The following is a 21246-nucleotide window of genomic DNA, read 5'->3' on the forward strand; positions in this document are numbered from 1 at the left end:
AGAGACCCAGACATTACTTTCATGATTGCAAACACCAGAGACTTGACACAAAATAGTCTCAATTAAAATGGAGGCTGCGGTGTAATCTGCTGGGATGGATCTGTTAATACTTCTGAAGGGCTCTCTTTCTGCCACGTACTAAATTAATTTACACATCCTATAAATACTGTATGTAATGTACCTTACCCTCTTATTTTTAACGGTGGTGGTGCAACTCCATCAACTTCACAAAGAATGGTCTCAAATCCAATATTGGGGTGAACTGGACATGATCAAGATGTTGAATTGCCAAATAATAAATAAACGGTAGTCGGATGCAGGAACCCTAGCTAAATTGAGTATGAATATAAAACACACCCAAAATGGATAGTGTATGTTGAAAGAACATATACTAACTTTTTTACCTGAAGCTACAAAATTAAAAGCACTATGTATGGACAGGAAGGCATTTATTTACGAGCGAGTTTTCACAAGAGACTTGTAAGTGTTTCTAAGAGCTCATTTTTCAACTAATAAACCACTTTACTTGGAATGTGGAGATATTGATTGGTCATTCATAGGCCTGATTCACAACAGTAGCTATAGACCCAAGGGAAAAATATTGTAGACAAAACGAATGGAGGCAAGGATGTTTATATCAAAAGCAGTATTGTTCCAGTTAACCTGGAATACTCAGAGTTTTATCCTCAAAAACGCTTATTTAATCTGAATATATGCAAAAGCACAGTCGCTCGTGCATGTCTTCAGAAGCTTAGTTTTATGAACATCTTTTTACACACACAGATGTTCATTGTACAGAGAAGCGGGATAGGTACCAGGCAGCCAAAAATAAAGCTTTAATGATAATGAATCGCCATTTTAAAATAGAAGGAAATGGTTTATTTAGCACAGTTAACAGATCGTGTTGTGTTTGACTATTTATCACTTCAAGCATGCAAAGGACTAACCTCACTTTTGTTCTATTTATAAGATGTACGTCATAACATTCCACATAACCAGGTACTTTTCTCATTTGAATAGAGGTAGATCGCGCAGGTTTTTTCCAGGTCAGTCTTATTTTAATAAGATTAGCAGAGTATTAGCAGATGATGAAGCTGTTTTGATGGGTTCCCTTTGGAAATGAGTGGGCGTGGGAGCACCCCTGGGGCACTGCTGAGACTGTTGGGAATATTGTGATGCTAGAAGTTTCTATCTTATTTTAAATGTGTTTCATAGATACACAGAAACACACAGACTCGTACCAACACAATAAACAAAAGTGAATACCAGTGATCATTTAGGTAAAGAGTGATACCTTTTTTCTTGGTCTGTCAAACGATTAATCACGAATAAACGCACACAGTATAAACGTTTGTGTTTACATAATATATGTCTGTGTACTGTGCATATTAATTTTGTATTCATAAAAACATACTCACAGATGCATATATTTAAGAATAATTTGAAATATATAAATTAATAAACATTAACATATCATTTAAATTATTGGTAAATATAAATACATGTAAATATTTCACAAATATGTATACATGAATGTGTGTGTTTATAAATACAAAATCAATATATACAGTACAGAGACATGCTTTATGTACATAAACACAGACTTTTATTCGCGATAAATCGTTTGACAGGCCTACTAAACAGAACAAAACGTCAGTATTTCCAGACATCCTGTAGAATGGGATATCGACCATGTTTTTGACACTTCCACAGTTTGTCTCAGTGTTTAAAAAGCTAGGAAATTGTATATTTATTTCCATGGACATAAAACAGACATAAAACAGAAAAATGACTGCCTAAAATGACAAATTATTTTCAAACCTAGAAAATATACAACAACTCAAGACTTAATATCCATTAAATGGATGTTGCATGCACATATTTATCTTTGCAAGTAAATAAGATGCATAATTCCAACGGCCAGAGAACAGAATTTATGACATGTCGGCACAAATGCAGGCTAAATCACTTCAAATTTAAAGCCTTTTGAGCTGCTCTCTCACTATCTCCCTTCATAAGCAAATAAGCAAATACTCCTGATTCTGACTGAAATCCTATTTCTCAGTTCAATTTTGGGAGGCTTTTTGAATATAGATTTGCATCCGATTAGCATGCAGTCTGGTATCACCCAAGCTGGGTTATTCAGGAGTTTATGCCCTTTGTCACGACAGTGCAGCAGAACCAGAGGGCTGAAATGGCAAAAGCCCATCTATGTCCATCTGGATGCCAGGCACTGGGCAGACGGCCCTTGCCTACCACAGACCAGCGATTTTCATTTTCAGTCATTTGTGTCATTCAGGACGTGTGAAACTCTGGTTAGGTCACACCGAAACAGTGTGCCTGTGAGGTTATTCGGCTCAAAATGGCAGCCATTTTGGTAAATTACAATGTAATGCATCCGCAGCATGACGTGACATGTTGAACAGCAGGGAATCGCAACAGGGTGAACAGACTTTCTGCCATAGGCTGTAGCATGATCCACCATTACACTACTTGGCTTTAACAGGACAGCCACGTGGATAGAGATGTGACAAGTAAACATGCTCCACATTTAAATAAAGTCAGAGAACAACAGGCTCATATAACAGACTACCACAGAGAGCACACGAGAACATTAGGATGTGCAGGATGTGGGAAACCGCTACACTGTTTGTTTTAAAAAGGGTGTGGCTTACTGCTCACATGATGGTCACATGAGATGCTTGCCTCATTGATGCTGGGCAGAATGCATGTGAGTGACATTGCCCACGGACACAGACTTGTGGAATGTGTTGAGAGAGAGGCGAAACAAGTGGTAGCCATGGTAACAGGGTCAGATCGGTGGAAGAAAAGAGAAGATACAGGAGGGTGATAGAGATGAGAGGGGGATGTGAGATTGCATACAAAAGCCGACAGATAGGAGAGAGAGGGAAGCTAGAATGATGTGAGGGTAAAAAGAAGTGGGCGAGAGACATACAGAGAGCACAGAGACATAGAGAGAAAGGGCATAGAGACGTACTAAGGCTGGGCTGTTGAGCAGTTCCAATAAAAGCTTCACACCTCAGATTAAAAAGGTGTGAGCCAGCTGGCCTCCACAGCCTGAAGCAACAGAGGGCCAAAGAGTTTGTGTGGATGCGTGTGAGTGATCTGTTCTCATCGTAAGCGTATAAACACTGTTTGAAGGCAATCTCAGAATTCAGAGCAACCAGCTAAGTGAATAAAGGCAAGGTGAAGGGTAAGACCACTCACTAGGGTTTGAAACGTGTATTTCAGTTTGTCAAACATATACTTATAATCCACTCAAGTTAGTAACAGTAACTTTCACATGCACGTAATGCCATCTACTACATTGCTATCTACAGTATAACCTCTCTTTCTTGGTGCCCTTCAAGCTCTGCTTCCTGATATGTAACTCAAGCTTAAAACAAAGAGGTTCTCAATTTCTCAAGCGAAAAAATATCTTAATCGATGACTACTAGATATTTCAGATGACTGTTCCCTCGGTATTAACGGCTTTGTTTCGATTAAAATAAAATATTGCTTCCTGCTAAACCAAAATACTTCAAAAACATTATACAAAAAGAGGTCTTGGTAATGGGCACCGCAGGATTGAGACTTATTATATTCTCACAGACAAAAGGTTATTAGCAGAGAATCTTTAGAGCGAAAGTAATTTCCCCTAGCGCTTTCCCACCCCACCCGTGATCATTTTATTTTTGCTTTAGGTAATGGTTTCTGACTTAAGTCTATGAATGCTTTAACATCATCTTCTATATGATCAGAATTTGCTGAGGCTCTCTATGAATTCATTTGTGTCTGAATCGTATTTTATTCATTTTCTGTAATGGTTTCTATCCGCATTGCGAATTTGAGATTTTATTTAAATCTTGATCTTTCCATGATGTAAACCCAGTAAGAACTTTTATCTTGGCCAATGTAGCTTTTTCTTTAATACTAAGAAATTAAATAAACCATTTCAAAGCGTGGTTAGCAACAGCTCATGGCCGCATTTAAAAATATCAGCTTGCACTGAAGTGAAGGCTACTTTCTGTTGTCAATGACCAACCTGACTCAACCTGAATTATCTTACACCCAAAAGTAAACATTACAGTAAATTATTTAGATGTATCTATCATAATTGTGTCTTCACAGTTTAACTAGACTATAAAGCAGAGTGCAATAGTCAAACAAATTAAAAATGCAATTATCCTTATTATCACACATGATTTAACACATCTTTAATAATATTTCATCCTACGTGTTCCAACATTAACATACACCGACACACAGGTCAAAATTTTAAAAGCAAATCCTATCATTATGAAAAAGATGAAGCCTTGTGCTTAGGGCTTTTACGTTAATTTGTTGAATTAGTACAAATAATAACAAACTATATTAAATGGCCCCATGTCATGATTCTGTTTTGTGTGGAGAGAAACACATTTTTGTCAATCAGGACATAATATACGTTTTCTCCAGTCTCGTCTTTGGCCCCGCCCCTCTCGTTTCTAGTCTAGCTTTCCACCTGTCTCATTACCCACACCTGCCTTTGTTAGTCTCCCTATTTAATATCCTCATGTCTATTGTCTTGTGCTCATCAAGAACCCTTGTTCTTGGTGCTCGTAGGCTCTGTGTGACATTTGTCAGTTCTCTGTGAGTAATCCGTTTCTAGTCTCTGTGTTTTGTAGATTCAGTGTCCAGTTCAGTGTCCATTCCAGTGCAGCAACCGGCGTCCAGTCTGGTGTGGCCGCCGTTCCAGCCAATGTCCAGTTCTGCCCTGGCGTCCGGTGCTGCCCAGGCGTCCAGTCCTGCCCAGGCATCTGGTCCTGCCCAGGCATCCGGTCCTGCCCGATGACTCAGCCGGCATCCCAGCCGGTGTCCAGTCCTGGCCAGGCATCCGGTCCTGCCCAATCGCAGGCTTCCGGTCCTGCGCTCCGGCCGGTGACTCAGCCGGCCTTACAGCAGGTGTCCAGTCCTGGACAGGCATCCGGTCCTGCCCAATCGCAGGCGTCCGGTCCTGCTCTCTAGCCGGTGACTCATCCGGCATTCCAGCCGGTGTCCAGTCCTGGCCAGGCATCCGGTCCTGCCAAGCCACCGGCGTCCGGTCCTGCGCTCCAGCCGGTGACTCAGCCGGCATTCCAGCCGGTGACTCAGCCAGCATTCTAGCCGGTGTCCAGTCCTGGCCAGGCATCCGGTCCTGCCCAATCGCAGGTGTCCGGTCCTGCGCTCCAGCCGGTTTCTCAGCCGGCCTTACAGCCGGTGACTCAGCCGGCATTCCAGCCGGTGTCCAGTCCTGGCCAGGCATCCGGTCCTGCCCAATCGCAGGTGTCCGGTCCTGCGCTCCAGCCGGCCTTACAGCCGGTGACTCAGCCGGCATTCCAGCCGGTGTCCAGTCCTGGCCAGGCGTCGGGTCCTGCCCAGCTGCAGGCGTCTAGTCCTGCACTCCAGCCAGTGACTCAGCCGGCATTCCAGCCGGTGTCCAGTCCTGGCCAGGGGTCCGCTCCTGCCCAGCCGCAGGCGTCCAGTCCCTTTTTCACATATATTCTTGTCTGTAACTAATTTTGTATACCATGTTTTGTTGGAGGTTGTCAGTTTCCCAGTCTGTCTTGTCTCATTAGTCTGCCCCATTGGTGAACGCCAGGGGGCGTTGATTAAGGGAGGGGTCTGCCATGATTCTATCTGCCACGTGTTTTGTGTGGAGAGAAACATATTATTGTCAATCAGGACATAATATGCGTTCTCTCCAGTCTCGTTTTTGGCCCCGCCCCTCTAGTTCCTAGTATAGCTTTCCACCTGTCTCATTACCCACACCTGCCCATAGTCTTTTTGTTTTGTTATTTGTAATTAAAGTATTGTTAATCCCTTCTGTTGGCTGCCACTGGTATCTTCCAATCCGTTTCAACCTAAGCCACACGTACATTTCTATAATGAGGAACTTTCTTGCTGTTTGAACAATTGAAGCTTTAGGTATCACATAAATGCAGCAAAATACATTGTCAAGGGGTTTTCGTGCATGTTAAATATTTTTTTGAAGAACTGTGAGTCCTTACTGTGCTAATTTGTGCTAAAAAGAACATTATACTTTAAAGTTACATTACACCTGATCGTGTTAGATTTATGATTCATAATAATCACATTGCAATTCCTTCTATGGGAATTTCATACTTAGCATGCGTTTCAGCTTATCAGGGTTTGTGTTGTACTCACTCTACGCTCCTTGTCTCCATACTCTAGCCCCAGTGTGTCCATGGCACGCACGATAGCAGCCAGAGACTGGATGGTGTTGCTGTAGACCACTGGCTTGTACTGCTTCACGTCATCACCAGAGAAACCATCCTCGTGGATAATCCTGCACACACAAAGTATGTTAGAGAGTGAAGCTGTGGCATGCTTGCGCCTGTGTGTTTTCCTTAACAGGAAAAAAGTGCACTTTGTGAATGAGACCCAGGCTGTTACATTATCAAAGATTGCTAATAAAGTATTGATAGAAAAAAGTAAATTGTTGTGTATAATAAAAAAAATTGATCGAAACACTAAGATGCTAATAACATTTCCAAAATAAACGTATGAATATGAAATCAGATCTGTATTCAGCGCGGACGATCGGCATATGACATTAAAATACAGATTTGTCTACGGCTACTCGGTCATACGAAGTTCGTTCCACACTGCTGCATATGGCTAAGCCTGCAGAACGGGGTGGGGCTACACCAGTCACCCTGCCCATAACAAGTACCATTGTTTAGCGTCAATTATGCAATACTTACCTCAATGTGCCTGATGCGCATTCGTTAGCAAGATTAATTTTATTATTTTATTTCAATTATAACAACACAGTTGAAATTTACATGAACAAACCCAGAAATGTTTATTTTGAACACGCAGGGATGCAAGAGCCATTCTTTGATAAAACACTAATTTTCAAGAATATACAGTTAGTGATATGATACAAACCCCTTGTATGTGTCCCATTTAACAGGACTGTAGGGCTCCATCCTGATGCCTTGCCTTGGTCTCTGTTCCTCAGTCTTCATAAATTTAATTAGTTTGCTTTATTGCCATTAGGGTTAATTTACTTAATTTCCAAAGCCACAGAGTGATAATTATATTTAACATGATTCATATCAGAGTTACTCAACTTCAGAGGCGAATAAGGCCACATATATGAACCTATATTATCTTCTTCCCCTGTAGGTTTAAGTGAATTCAATGGACAGTCAGTTAGAAAGAATGCTTTGTGCATGAACGTGTAATCTTTTAATATAATATACGCTAAAAGTGTTCTTAAATGCATTTTACACCATGTATACTGGACGCGAAATTTGAAACGCATTAAGACCCATTATAATTTCATATTTTGCCCACACTGGATGCGGCGCAGCAGGATGCGACAAACCCATTAAGAAAAAGCAGGTTGTCATGTCGAGTCGTCCTGTCGCGTCTGGTATAGACATGGTGTGAGATTCTGAATGTGCATCTAATCTGTTTCTCTGTATGTTGTATTATTTCACAGTGCCCAGTGTTTCGCATCGCATGCAATTCGGACTGCAAGCTCACAGCATTTCTTTCAAAGTAGCATGTTCAGTCCTGGTGCAGGTTACAATGTCAGAACATTCATAATTAATGTGTATCAGGGGGTGGAGTACTTCAAATCTTGATTTCCAACCCTAACCTGTATGGGACATTTGGGAATAGAATTAATATAACGGATACAGTGTATATTGCAGTGCACTGTAAATGAAAGCACAAGATAAAGAAAGGTGATTACACTGATTATCTTTACGCAATAACAAAAGCTACGTCAAATTGCTGTTGTCAACAATCAAATAATTGTCATCCCTCTAAGGCAGGGTTATTCAATTAAAGTTTCAAGAGGTCCGGTTTTTATATTTTCTCCCAAACGGAGATCCGGACAATATGTTTTTTGAAAATAAATAAATATTGAATAATATTTGTATCAGGCCATTTATTTTATATTTTGATATGTATAGGCGGGTTGGAGACATATAGCAAACAGTAAACAGACTGACGGATACTAATGCTATAATATTCGCTTAATATTGTTTACTGTTGTGTGTCCATTTACCTGCTCTGCATGTCTGCACTTGTGTTGTTAAAATAATCCTGTGTTTGCTACTCTTCATGCGGCGCGTTTTTGGCGGGGGAGAAGCAGCGCGCATGGAGCAGAAAGGGTTCAAATAAAGCGCGTTTGGGACTAAATAAAGATATTATAGGATAAAGCAGCAAAAGATCAATTACACACATTTTCCTAAGAGCGCGTGTGATGTGATTCTCCGTTGTGAATACACTGGTCCAGTCTTAATAGCCAAGCTTATTATGATTTAAAATGTCTGTGCATGTCCATCTATCATCTAGTTTTTTCCATTACTTAAATGTGCAGCATCCTTACAAAATGCAGTAGTAAGTAGAATAAACAGCATGAACGTATAATCTCAGAAAAGTAGAGCATTTGCAATATAAAAGGGTGTGTTTTCCACAAAGAAATATACATGACTGTGCTGCAGCCAAATCACAAAGGGGGCCCAACTTGCACTTGGTCCTTTCCTAATTCGATTGGTTTAGTTGAAATTAGGTTTGAACATCTGTTCCTTCTGTGATACTGAAATATGGCCTGTGCGATTTATAGACGTATCATGTCTGAATTAGGCTTTGACCGTTTTAGTGAGCAAATGTTTTTTGATGCACAATGGCATTGCCTGGTCTGACAGCCAAAGTCTGTGAATGATTGTGCCAGCGTTCTGCACCCCACTTGATTTAACTGGTTTCAGTAAACAGTGTTAGTGTGGCATGAGAAAAGCCAGACAGACTTGCATAGCCTGGTATTATGCAGACCAGACATCACACTGGTTTATTAGACTGGTGCCAGGGAGAAGTGTGATGTGACATGTATTTGGGGTTTGATATTTCTGACTGCTTTGTTTGCACACACACATACCCACAAACTTAAGTGAGGTGATGACTGTCTACTTACAATAACAACTGGTCCTTGAAAAAAGTATGATTAAGAGGTAAGATTGTACATCTCTCATTCAATTCTCTCAGATGACCACTAAATCATTTAGGTGATACAAATAACAAATGTTTAGGGTCTTTTGAAAGTCGTAATATAAATAAAGACACCGGTTTTTGATTCCCGAGGGAGGATGGAAACATTGATCTGTTTTAAATTTGAGACACTGAAAGTAGACTCTCACTGATAGGGCTCCTGTTCCAGTCGACCTGGCAAAGACCAAGGGCCACACACACACACACACTTAGTCGCTAATGTTTGCTCTCACTCTGACATCAGGATTTTTTTCCTGAGGCCAAATAGGTTCCCACACAGGTATGTGTTCCTGTAGACAAGAAAGAGAGCATGTTGGGGTTGCATCAGTCAATTAGATCTGCCACCACTAGACGCATCTGTATTGACTGACCATGCATCCCATGACCTCTGTTTGTTTTATACACATTGACAACAGGAGAAAAAAGTCTGTCTACAAACTGCATTCAGTGTGATTAGCTTTGTACAGTAACTTTACAATATTCAAAATTATTAAAAGTATCTTCGAAATTATGGGACATTCAAATCCTGCAGTGAACTGCATTGTTTATGTTAAGCATTTACATACAAGCCAAAATTCCATCGAACCACCCTAAAACGAATTAGGTGCCTCCCAACGGCAGACAGCAAGATGGATGCACCATTTCTTAAACATTTTCTGTAACCGGAAGCATATGGTGCTTGCCAAGCCAAAATTAAAGGTTCGGTTTCCAGGGAAGACAGATAATGATAAAATGTGTAACTTAAACGCACCGTAAGCTGCTTTAGATAATTGTCTGCCAAATGTGTAAGTGTACACTGTAAGCAAAATGAATCAAGCGATGGATATGTGCTGCTCAGCTGTGTGTATGTTTTTTACAGTCAATGCATCTTAGGTCTTGCCAAAAACAGAGAAAGCTGCTGAGGCTGCACAAGTTCGTGACTTTGACAAGTCAATATTCGGGCAAGCTACAGACTGTTCATATGACTTTGCTCAGGCCTGCAGTATGTATGATTTTATAAACATGCACTAAATGTGAATGTAAACAGAATAATGTGCATTTTCCTCATTCAAATATTCGTACATAAACTTGCATAAGGTGTCTTCCTAAAAATGTCTAAAATGGAGTGAGATTAGTTATTCTTAAAGGTCCAGTGTATCATTTTTTAGGGGATCTATTGACAGAAATGCAATATAATATAGATAACTATGTCGTCATACTTCGATTGTTCCAAGCCAGTATACATTTCTTTGTTTTACTGAACACACAAGAAGATATCTGGAAGATTGTGAAATCTCACTCCCCAATGACTCACATAGTATTTATTTTCCCTACTATGGCAGTAAATGCTGGGTGAGATTTGGCATTCTTCCAAATTTCTTCCTGTCTGTTCAGCAAAACAAAACAAAAAATTATACAGGTTTGGAACAATCTAAGTGATGTCAGATTGATGACAATTTTTGGATGAAGCATCCCTTTCACACTCGTTCACATCTTTGATCTGATAGACCTGGTCTTGTGAAACCAGCATGGGGGTGGATGAAAGACATCATTACAGCAAACCCTTCCTTCAGAAGAATGTGTGATAGAACTCGTTAAAGAGGAGAGAGCAGAGAAAAGGGATCATCTCACATTGAAAAACTTATGTCAGTCATGCGTGAAGCCTGTATTTTCCCACAGCTCAGGTGGGGCTGTCTGTAAGGGGAGCATTTGTATGTGTCTCGAGAGTTACAGGATCTGGCCAGATTGATCTCGTAAACTGTAAAGGTTATGACATTATCCCAACTGTGCCATGTGACCTGTAACCTGGGTTGAGTACACCTGGATTACAATCAAAGCTATATTGAATAATATCTTGACTTTGCCCAGCTTGGTGGATAGGAAAATTCATTCATGTCCACAAAAGTTCTGAAGCTGTGGGGAGGAATTTTTGTGTGAAGTATCTCAAGTGCGCACACAAGGCAGCCAAAACAGAAATACACTTACACATATACACTCAACGACCCACACTACCTCTTTCTCCTATCACCTAGAACTGGCTCATGTCATTTGTAAGAGAATCCTTTGTCCTGGCGGTGCTGTTAAGAACTGTTCCTGTCATCGCCCTCCGGACGTGGCCACTTATCCCACCGAATGCCGGCAGGGACATCTATTTATAACGATAATAATCATGGCTTCGCTTCTACCCGAGAGTTTGCAGGTCAACCCCCCACTCTCATCAGCCAAGCATCTGCCCAACATGTACACTGTCTGTTCCCTTCTGCTGTGAGCAGATGTATCTGAGTCACATTCAACTGGATTCACATATGTAAAACTAAAAGAAAATACGACAGGCTGATTGTGAGGGCTGTATTTCGTTATTCCTTTCATTTTCTCTATCTCTCTCTCTCTTTCTGTGATTCTGTCTATGTGCATGTATTGTATTGCATTTTTCTCTGTGTATGTTCTGTATATATTCATTACTTTTCTGTGATTGATTTTCAATCCACTTTACAAATGAAAACACATTCGTATTACACACCGAGACTGCCAAATAATACACATTTCTTTCATTCAATCCACCAGGAATAACATTAATCTACGTATATAATCAGATTTCTACAAGAAATATGATTAAAAAAAACTTGATAGGCTGTATATTTTTTTATATGCTAACATTTACGATGAACAGAATTGTGAAAATGATGTGGAATACAAATGTCAAACTGGTGGTTTGGACTGGTTATGAATACATAATATTGCGCATGCATGTGTGGCCTGTGGCCTTGTACACTCCCCCTGGCCAAAGTCATTGAGAGAGAAAGTCGCGTCACATGATTCATGGAGCCTTAAGATATTTCCAGGAAGCTGTATTTTTTCTTTAAACGCTTTATTTCTAAAAAAATGTATTCATTAAATGTCTTTAAATGGGTTCAAAGTTTGCCACAATCATTCTGTTTTGCTGCAGCTCCATGCGTTACTAGTAACTTTTTTACTAGAATTGGGACGCAGAATGGGTCATTTGTCATCCTCTAATTATGGCAGCCATTGTCATCTCCATGGCAACAGAGTCCAGAAGAGGGAGGGATTACATAAAGGATAAATGAAACAAGGCTGCACATCCACAGCATTTGCCAGAAGAACGCATTGCAGCAGTCGACTGAGCAAAATCCTAAGTGTTAACCATCAGCTGTCCCTGACAAATTATGTAACTGTAAGCGATGGGGCAACATCTGAACTTTTCAGCCTCTGAAATAGGAAGTGAAGACTGTGAAAGCAGAACTGCTCCACTTTGCATCACTGTGAGCACAAAAAAAGACCACAGGCGGAGCACCTACTGCATCCCCAATTAAACCTACATTAAGAGTCGCTTGTGTAATTCCCAAGTTCCCTCTGTGTATGTGTGTGTGTCTGCACCCCTCTGCATTTCTAGATGTATTGTTGCCATGTCATTCCAGTGTCCTTTAAATTTAAACTAAATCAAACCTCAAGAGTGACAAAGTCATCCAACAGTTATGTGAAAGACTGACAGCATGAAAAGAAAACTGTGATCAAATCTAGGTTTCATTTTTGAAAACATTATTTTTGAGCTTTTACTAAATACTAAATATGAACTTGTTTTCCTTCCGGTATTGGATGTATGGATGTTATTTTGACCTGTTTCTCCAGTTTACATTTTCTGCTTATAAATGCAAAAAGAAATAATATTTTTATTTGAAATGTGGTAGAAATATTGTTACTAGTTCACAGAATGAAACAAAAATCTTCATTGTATCAAATAACTATAAATAGTAAATTCAGAAAAGATATAAATAATTTTGAATTGGTCTCTTAATTTTTTCACCTCTCTGTGTTTTGTTTTTGACTTCATTTTTGCAGACAATGTTGTGGATTATGTACAGTTTCAAATTCACATCCAGAAAAACATTATGTAATCATGCCATGTAGCTCAGTGGTTAGAGCATGGCGCTAGCAACACCAAGGCCGAGGGCTCGATCCAAGGGGATTGCACATACTTAGAAACAGATATATAGTATACTGCAATGTAAGTTGCTTTGGATAAAAGTGTCTGCCAAATGCATAAATGTAAATAAAGAGAGTTCCCATAGCACTGCCATGCTGTAAATCAGCTGACCCCAGATCAGATGAGTGGATACAGCCTCTGCAATAAAGCTTCTTTGTGATGCCGTCAAAGGGGCTGGCCTAGGACCTGCTTTATAGCCTAACAAACGACACCTCAAATAGACAAAAGGCTTTTGTCTTTGCACCAGCACATGGGTCAGCCAGAACTCTCCAAATACATATGGACCCACCACAGAGACAGCAAAAGAGATGGAGAGGGGGAAACGGGGAACCGGCGGGAGAACAAGGATCATTGAGGGGTTCGGGGAAGCACTTGACAGTCCAGTGCCCCGGTTTCTCACTTTCGTGTTTTGCATTAAGCTTAATTGTACCACCCCATCTCCTTTAAATATAATAAATATTTCTAATGAAAATAAGCTGCCCAATAAAGCCATTGTTGTTTAGGCCTATATTAATTTATATATTTAATATTTCCGTTGTCAGACATAAAATAATACTTGTTCTCAATCACTCACAAGTAAGCGGCAGTTTGGTCATGAATGCGCAGCTTCTGTCGCTAACTGAACAGAGAAGATGCCAAGAGAAAGCTAACGCTTATCCAAAAAAACGCTAGTAGCTTTTCTTAGGGAAAAAACTCTGTAAAGCCCACACAACTGCGCGCCTGGGGGGTGAGTGACAGATGCATCTGCACCACGAGTCTCTTCTGACAGCACGCGTTTTCCAAAACGGACAAGGAATTAAAGAAAGCTTATGAATGGTAAACACACGTCCCTTCTTGATTGCATTCAGGGCAGAGGTAAAGCCTACCTCCTCCCGCTCACAATCACGTTCTGATGAAAGGAAATTATAAAACGGGAATTACAAATTGCCCTTTTATTGTAATCCGTCAAAATGACGGACGGCCTTCAGACTTTTCCATCACTGGTAAAATAAATCTGCCAATGACGACTAATTTTTGGTTAATGCAACCTCTGCTCTTGATCAAACAATAATAGAGAAACTTATACAGAAGCGTATAAACCATTGTGACCATTGCGTTTTTGCATATAACTGAGGTACTAGGTGTTTTGTGATTATTTTCATTAGTTGGCCTAGTGGAATTACATACAGATTGTACTATAGAGGAATGACGATTAATCCATATGTCATGGAGGTCCACTTAGATTTATAGTTGTCTGTGTTAACATGGTTATCTGTTTAAATATAATCTGAATCACTTGTCTCTGTGACCTGATCAAATAATTTTTGGTGGCATACTCAATGTGTAGCAATAGACAAAAAGGTCCTTGTGACTCTAGGTGTGTGACAGAGAGAGAGAAAGAGAAAGTGACTGAGCTAAACACTTCCTCTGTGCTTGTGGTTTTTAATTGAAAAGAAGTGAATGTGTTAATACTGTATAATGTTTAAGGTAAAAAAAAATGCTTCCATGCGCCGAAGCTCATTTCTTACATCTTTCAGGCCTAATAAATTCTGCCTATGTGTTATGGTATGGTCTGAATATTATGCATGTTTAACTGAATTAGCTGTATTGATAGCTTTGCATACCCGGGAAAACGGCAGAGGTTGCAAATCAGATGCAAAGTACATGCCGCTGCGGCCCAGGTATAAAGCCAATATACACACGTCCAAACCCCTCCTTAAAGAGCACTGCAGAAAAGCACAAAAATCCACCAAAAGAACATGTGGTGCTGAAAGTCACACTGTGTCTGAGGTGCGGAGACGGAGGAGATTAGTGGAGAGTATTACAGTCAGAGCCCTGGGAACTCAACACATGAGACTCTGTTTTCCCTGAGCTCAGTCAACTCCAGTCACATCTCCCACACTACCCATAAACCCGGGTCTGCTACAGAGAAAGTGAGACTGACATAGACTCAGAGCACAGAGAGAAGGGAAGCAAAAATGGACAGGGAAGCCATCATTTGTTCACCAGTTTGAACGATTCATCAGACCTCCTTCCATTTGCCTTTCTATAGTGACTCAAAGCTTCCCCAAACGCACACACACATACACAGTCATTACGGTCAGGATGGGTGTGTGGTCACAGCCCAACCTTACTGCACTTGCATTCGACTGAATAAAGCACCCTTACCTTGTGCATTCAAACTCATACACATACTGTTGCCATTTTTACAGTAAAGCAAACACATGTATAATGCATTCACTGAAACATATAGGAAGATGTCCAAGAGAAACAATAACTAATTATCTATCTAAAATCAGCAGTATGCATGCAGACATATGTCTGTAAAGTAAATTGTCCAGTAATAGTGTGCACATTGCACCCTAGAACCAATGCCAACAGAGCCGGCAGTACTGCAGTATTATGCAAGCGTGCTTTGTGTTGATGCTAATTCCCTTTCTTCGCTGTCTTTGCATTAAAATAGGTTTCACCTACCTCAAACCTCTCCAACATACATTTGCTAAGAACCTTTGAACCATACAGCTGGAAACGTTCAGGGGGTCCAATTAAACCTGGGCGATGACTCAAGCAGGGTTTTGTAAAGGTAGTAATTTGCGCATAATAGGGTCGAATAGGGAGTACATGTTCTTTGCTTAACAAACTAACTAGGTGAATTACAATGCAATGTAAGATTTTGCACCGCATTACAGAAATATGCCTCCAGAAGAAGTGAAAGACTTTGTAACTCGTATAGCTGATGTTTTAAATCTGCTCAACAGGTATTTGCATCTTTAGAAAAGCGAGTTATGGTTGCTTGGTCATGGTTAATTTAACTTAATAGCTGGGTTTGGCTATTTTGACCCAACCCTGGGTTGAAAATAAGCATTTTTAGAGCGCAAACGCACTTTTACACATTTTAAACACTGCAGTATAATTTTCTGTAAAGCTGCCTAAAATCTTATTTATGGTTAATGTACTATACCTTGTGAAAAGCACTAGACCAATAAAAGTGACTTTTATTTCTATGGGTTATCTTCATCAAAATCTTTGCTCTGCTTTGCCATGCTCTGCTACTCAAGTGTATGGCCACAGTTTAGCTCCACGGATTCGCAGATGGATCGCAACTGAACAGCTGGTTCCTCCTCTCCAACCCTTCAATTAGCCAGCTACAGGACAGCCCAGCATATTGCATACTGCAGAGATCACTAGAAAAACAAACATTTTTAATCCTATCAGGTTATCCAGCAGCAGAAGTCTGCTTTTAAAGGATAAAATGACTAGAGGCCTTGGATTACAGTTTACAGATTAGACAATGGGTCAATGTGATTAAATTAGAGAGTCTAAATTAGGCTTATGACTAGTTGTCCAAATAAATGATAATGTTTCCCCTATATAAATTATTCATAACTGACCTTGAAAATAAGAGTTGCATCAACGTTACATTAGCATTGTTTTTGCAGCGGTTGAGCTTTGTAACCAATCACGATCCATTGAAGGCATTAATATAATTAAATCAAAAGCATTGCAAGTGATGGCAAGTTTAAAGTCCCCGTGAACCGGAAGTTGTGATCGTTTTTACTTCCGTATGTTGTTGCATTTCCGAGTGAAATTAAATTTTCATTAGTGGCCGTGGTTTTCGTCTTTCTCTGCGATTTGACTGTAAGAATAAAAACAGCGTTGCATTTTGAAATGGAACTGGCAGCAGACTAACAGTTGAAGGAGAGGAGTTAACGGTCATTTAAGATGGATAGTCTTTACAGGACAGAAGTGCATTTTTAGATCAGATTTTAACAGATTTGTGAGGGCACACACATTTTAAAAAGAGAATGACCCACATTGATAAACTGTTTACAAAAAACGCTGCAATATTTCATGAACAAATAGGCATTGTCATTTTTATTTTCAATTGGACTTAAAAGGTTTAATGGTGACCCATGAAGTTAATGGTCTTGCATTAATATGTCGCCTACATGAAGAATAGAACATGCAGTTGTCCTATACATAAACAGTGTATTAATGTCAATTCAATTCAAATAAATTAATAATCCTGATTACAATATCAAAGCAATGCTCGATTGTGATTTTGTCATAATCCTACTGCCCAAATATATAGAAATAAACGATACAAATGACTCAAATCTACAAACTGGTAACGCATGGCTTTAATATGCCCAAAGATACAGAACAGGCATGCAAAGGGCGGTCTGTACACAACTCGTAACGTATAACTTTTTATATATACATTTTATCGGTTTTCCAATGGCTGCTTTTGATTATCCATGTATGACATGTGTGGGTGAGGTAATGACATGCAGAATGAACACACATGTCTCCAGAGTACAAGAAGCTTTTCTTTCCCACACACAAAGTACATCTTCAATCGCTCAGATTTCATTCCCACAGGACTAGGTTGGAACGTAGAAAAGGAGATGTGTATGGGTGATGTGATCAGCAACTGATTGCAGCCTGTGTATTTAAACAACCCTCTCACGCTGAACTAATGAAGCAGACGGAAGCGCTGTTGCCTTCCTAGAAGACCACACCATAATCACAGGGTTTACCAACATTTCTTCTCCTCATGCTGTGTCGTCTTTCTCTCCATCTTACACACATTACCCAGCGCCCTGGTTAACTATGACACGTTAAATGCACACCAGCTTGTGTCATCTCCACATTTCTTCTCAGGAACAACACAGTTAAACAAAAGAATAATAACCTCTCGCTAAGTGAAAAATATCTGGTTTAAAACACAGGATGGTTAGGAATAGATGCATGGATTGAATTTCCAGTTGTAATAACATTTCCTATAACAGGTTGTAAAACGTTTTTACCATAACAATTTCACAGCACAACATAATTATCATAACTTCATACAATTCAATGCATTACAAAGAAGCTGCAATATCCAAAAAGACATTTCAAGTCAGCTAGTGTGGCAGAAAATGTAACTGTCTAGTTAAGCTCCACAAAGGCCCTGTAAAGCCAACTCATTCATGGCATGTTACAGTAAGAAGCCAGGAGCTACATACTCCACTCCTTTAGGACCAAAACAGTTTAAACAGCACCATCATGAGACACTCTTATTACCCAATTAAGCACATCAGAGCAACAGTGAATCCTCAGAGAGGAAAGAGTCATCGCTCGTTGCATGACTTAGAAATATGCCTGAGGCATTAGCTACATGACTTACTTAAAAGCACTGGGGCCAATATTGTCATTTGTTTGTTTGACAAATAAACTCGACAATAAGGTTTATATTTAAAATGTAAAAATATAACAAATAATATAACAAATATCAAATACGTATTTAAGTCATATTTCTAACAGCTGATTATTCGTTTTAATTAAAGTAGCTGTTATTATGTTAAGGGGGAGAAAGGCAGCGTCTTGCTCTGAACATAAGTGGAAAACACAAAAGACGCAGCAATCCATTCCCTGTTTTTGCTCTAGCCGCAGGCTCAAGGCTCTTTACGACAGAGAAATCCGAAAATGGCCGAAGAAAGCCGATCACAGAAAAGGGCTCTGCTGGGCGCTGTCCACCACTGAAACCGCCTGAAATCGGCCAGTCCGCTATTTCAAAACACATCCATGCAAATTACATGATTATTTTCCAGTGCAGTGTGTAAGGATTACATTACAGAGCGCTATTGTGGAATAACATATTCACGACAGAAATAAAAATGATATTTTCTACAGGCTTCGATTTGACAAAGGCAGGGCTCGTGAGAACGGGAATGGGAGGCGTTTCTAAACCGAATGCTTTCCATTGAGCTTCTCAAAGCTCAAAACGTTATCATTTCACAAACATTTTAACTAGTATTAGTATTTTCATTGCGCATCATATTGTATGTCCGTTGCTTTAAGAGACAGTGTCAGTACATCGGCTGATGTTTTCTTGGAAATCAAGGCAAAAAAAAAAGAAATAACCAGCAAAGCATAAGGCGGATGAACACATCGTTTTCAATGAAGCATAGCCTGTAAGTTGCATCTTGTGAATAAAAATGGCCGTGAGGAAGTTGAGCTGGTTGTGTGTCAGTCCTTCTTCCTTTTACATAAGCATCCTAACATAGACTAACGCACGATGGCCTGCTCATGTTGCACCAACGCGATGGACACCGCTGAATGAATGATAGGCGACGTTTTCCATTAAGCTTGCCTTTATTATTACACATCCATATGATTCGAGACAAAATGCAGGCGGGAAACGGGAAATGCTGCATTTTAGAGTCGCGTGTGCTGAAATCTGAGGCACACCCTGCTAGACTACAGTTGCATATTGCATATATACCTTGAACGTATTCATAGCACCAAAAGCGCAGAAAGATTGAATCGTAAACGCCCGCAGAGTGAACCACATTCGACGTGGAGTGTGGCAATGTTACCCAGCCGGTGTAAAAGGGTGATGCGGGCAACACAGCCACGGTCTGTCAGTGGACACCAATGAAGTATTAAAGTAGGAAACACGGTCCCCCTTTTCGTTTTCAGCACCATTTCATGAACAGCACATCGACGTTGCCTTCGTCTGCCAAATCTGCAAATCTATAGCAGATGTGCTCAAATGCACGATCGTGCAACAACGCAACTCCCTCGTATCTTAACGTCAAGAGAGAAAACTCCTTGAAAATATGGCGGACCTAAGAATTCGCCATCAAGCAATGGAGGGTAGGAGTGTGTGTATATGTGTGTGGGTCGGTGCGTGTGTGTGTCCAAGCTCACACGGTGCATAGTGACTGATGGATGTCATTTAAAACATGACACTTACTTCATTTGTTTCACGATGGTACTTTTCCCAGATTCCCCAGCCCCTGTGGATAAGAGAGAGACACAAGGGAATAAGACGAGATCCAGTAATGGAGAGATCCAATGATTCTCACAATATACGTGCATTCAACGGACTGCGACACTGATAGTATCCGAAATGTGTAGGATACGGACGGATTTGATCCGCTCCACTCCGCATTACCTAGCAGAAGCAATTTGACATCTTTAGCAGCAGTGACTCCATCTTCTTTGAGGTTTTTCTCGATGGCTTTGCTCCTGTCCAGAGCCGCTCTTTCCTCTGCACTCAGTGTACATCCCATGGCTAGATGGACGTCGGCTCTTCTTTATCTCCAAAACGGTCAGGGTGAGAAATAGCGAGCAATCCTTTTCCCCGGTATTTCTTCCTTATCCCTCTCTAAGGCTGTCCCTGTCCCTCTCTCACACACACTCTCTCTCTCCCTGTCGGCGACTAGCTAGAGCATTAAATCCCGCAAAAGCCAACGTTGGGCTGGAGCATAAGACTGTCTCCGTCTCTTGCTCGCTCTCTCTGTCTCTTTAGCGGGGTCGCGGTGCTCGGTCCTCGGACTGGGGGTCTCTACTGGGCGGCGGCGGCGGCTGCTGCGAGCGCTGGCATCGTTGGCGTGCTCACAATGGAGGGAAGGTATGAAGAGAGAGCGCGCAGGGCTCGACGCTCTCAGACAATCTCGCTGACGTCAGGAGCAGTGAGAGAGAGCACGCGCGCGAGCACGCACTGGACCCGCGCACCGTTAAGTACAGACAGATTTACGCAGTTATCTGGAAGAAAAATACATCGCATACTATTTTAATTTTGCGACACACGTGCGCTTTAAAGCGCGGCGGTACGTGGGGCATGTGTTGTGTTTGTTGAGCGACAAGAATGGGGCTTAAGGTAAAACCACGGAAGATTTTAAGCTGTCCACAGGAAGAATGACAGAAAGGTGTGGCCATAAGCCTAGTGTTGACAACCTGGAACAGCAACACCAACAGACTGGAAACTGATGAGGGAATACAAATATTTACATTCACGTAAAATTGTTGACAAAATATTTCAATTGTAATATTGTCATAGTATACACTTTGGAGTTGTGGGGTCAAGGAAACGATGCAGTCTTACAATGCAATTTATTAAACACACTATTACCTGTGATTATTAAATGTCCTATACATGTATATAATACAGAACATTTGATCAATTCAAACTGAAGATTTTTATAGTTATCAGATAATTATCAAAACAGATTAACACATTTTGGCACAATATAAAACGACTAGATTTACAGAGAACTGGGAAAGAGAGGTGTCGCGACATTAAAATAACATTGTCATCCCAATGATCATAGAATATATATAGGCCTATATATATATATAAAACAATAATGGTTTTCAAAATCTGCCATTTTGTTGATTTGTCTTTATTTGAAAGGAAAAGGAAAGAGGGTGAGAGAGACAGAGAATGATATGGAGAATATATGAGAGAG

General features: G+C 40.5%; 1 protein-coding gene across 2 annotated transcripts in view; it reads right to left on the minus strand.

The window, feature by feature from the left end:
• Positions 1-20466, minus strand: part of gnao1a (guanine nucleotide binding protein (G protein), alpha activating activity polypeptide O, a) — a 63711-nt gene extending 43245 nt beyond the window's left edge. The window contains exons 1-3 of one of the 2 annotated variants that reach the window (XM_079465597.1): positions 19950-20462; positions 19749-19791; positions 6187-6328 (exon numbers count right to left, since the gene is read on the minus strand). In XM_079465597.1, coding sequence (XP_079321723.1) covers positions 6187-6328; positions 19749-19791; positions 19950-20067 — 303 coding nt within the window. In that variant the 5' untranslated portion in view covers positions 20068-20462. Of the gene's footprint in view, positions 1-6186; positions 6329-19748; positions 19792-19949 lie in introns of both variants that reach the window. The other variant, XM_079465598.1, reaches the window with a different exon arrangement.
• Between the last annotated feature and the right edge of the window lie 780 nt (positions 20467-21246).

The sequence above is a fragment of the Barbatula barbatula genome, assembly GCF_947034865.1.
Source record: "Barbatula barbatula genome assembly, chromosome: 10".
In the NCBI taxonomy this organism is placed as follows: Eukaryota; Metazoa; Chordata; class Actinopteri; order Cypriniformes; family Nemacheilidae; genus Barbatula; species Barbatula barbatula.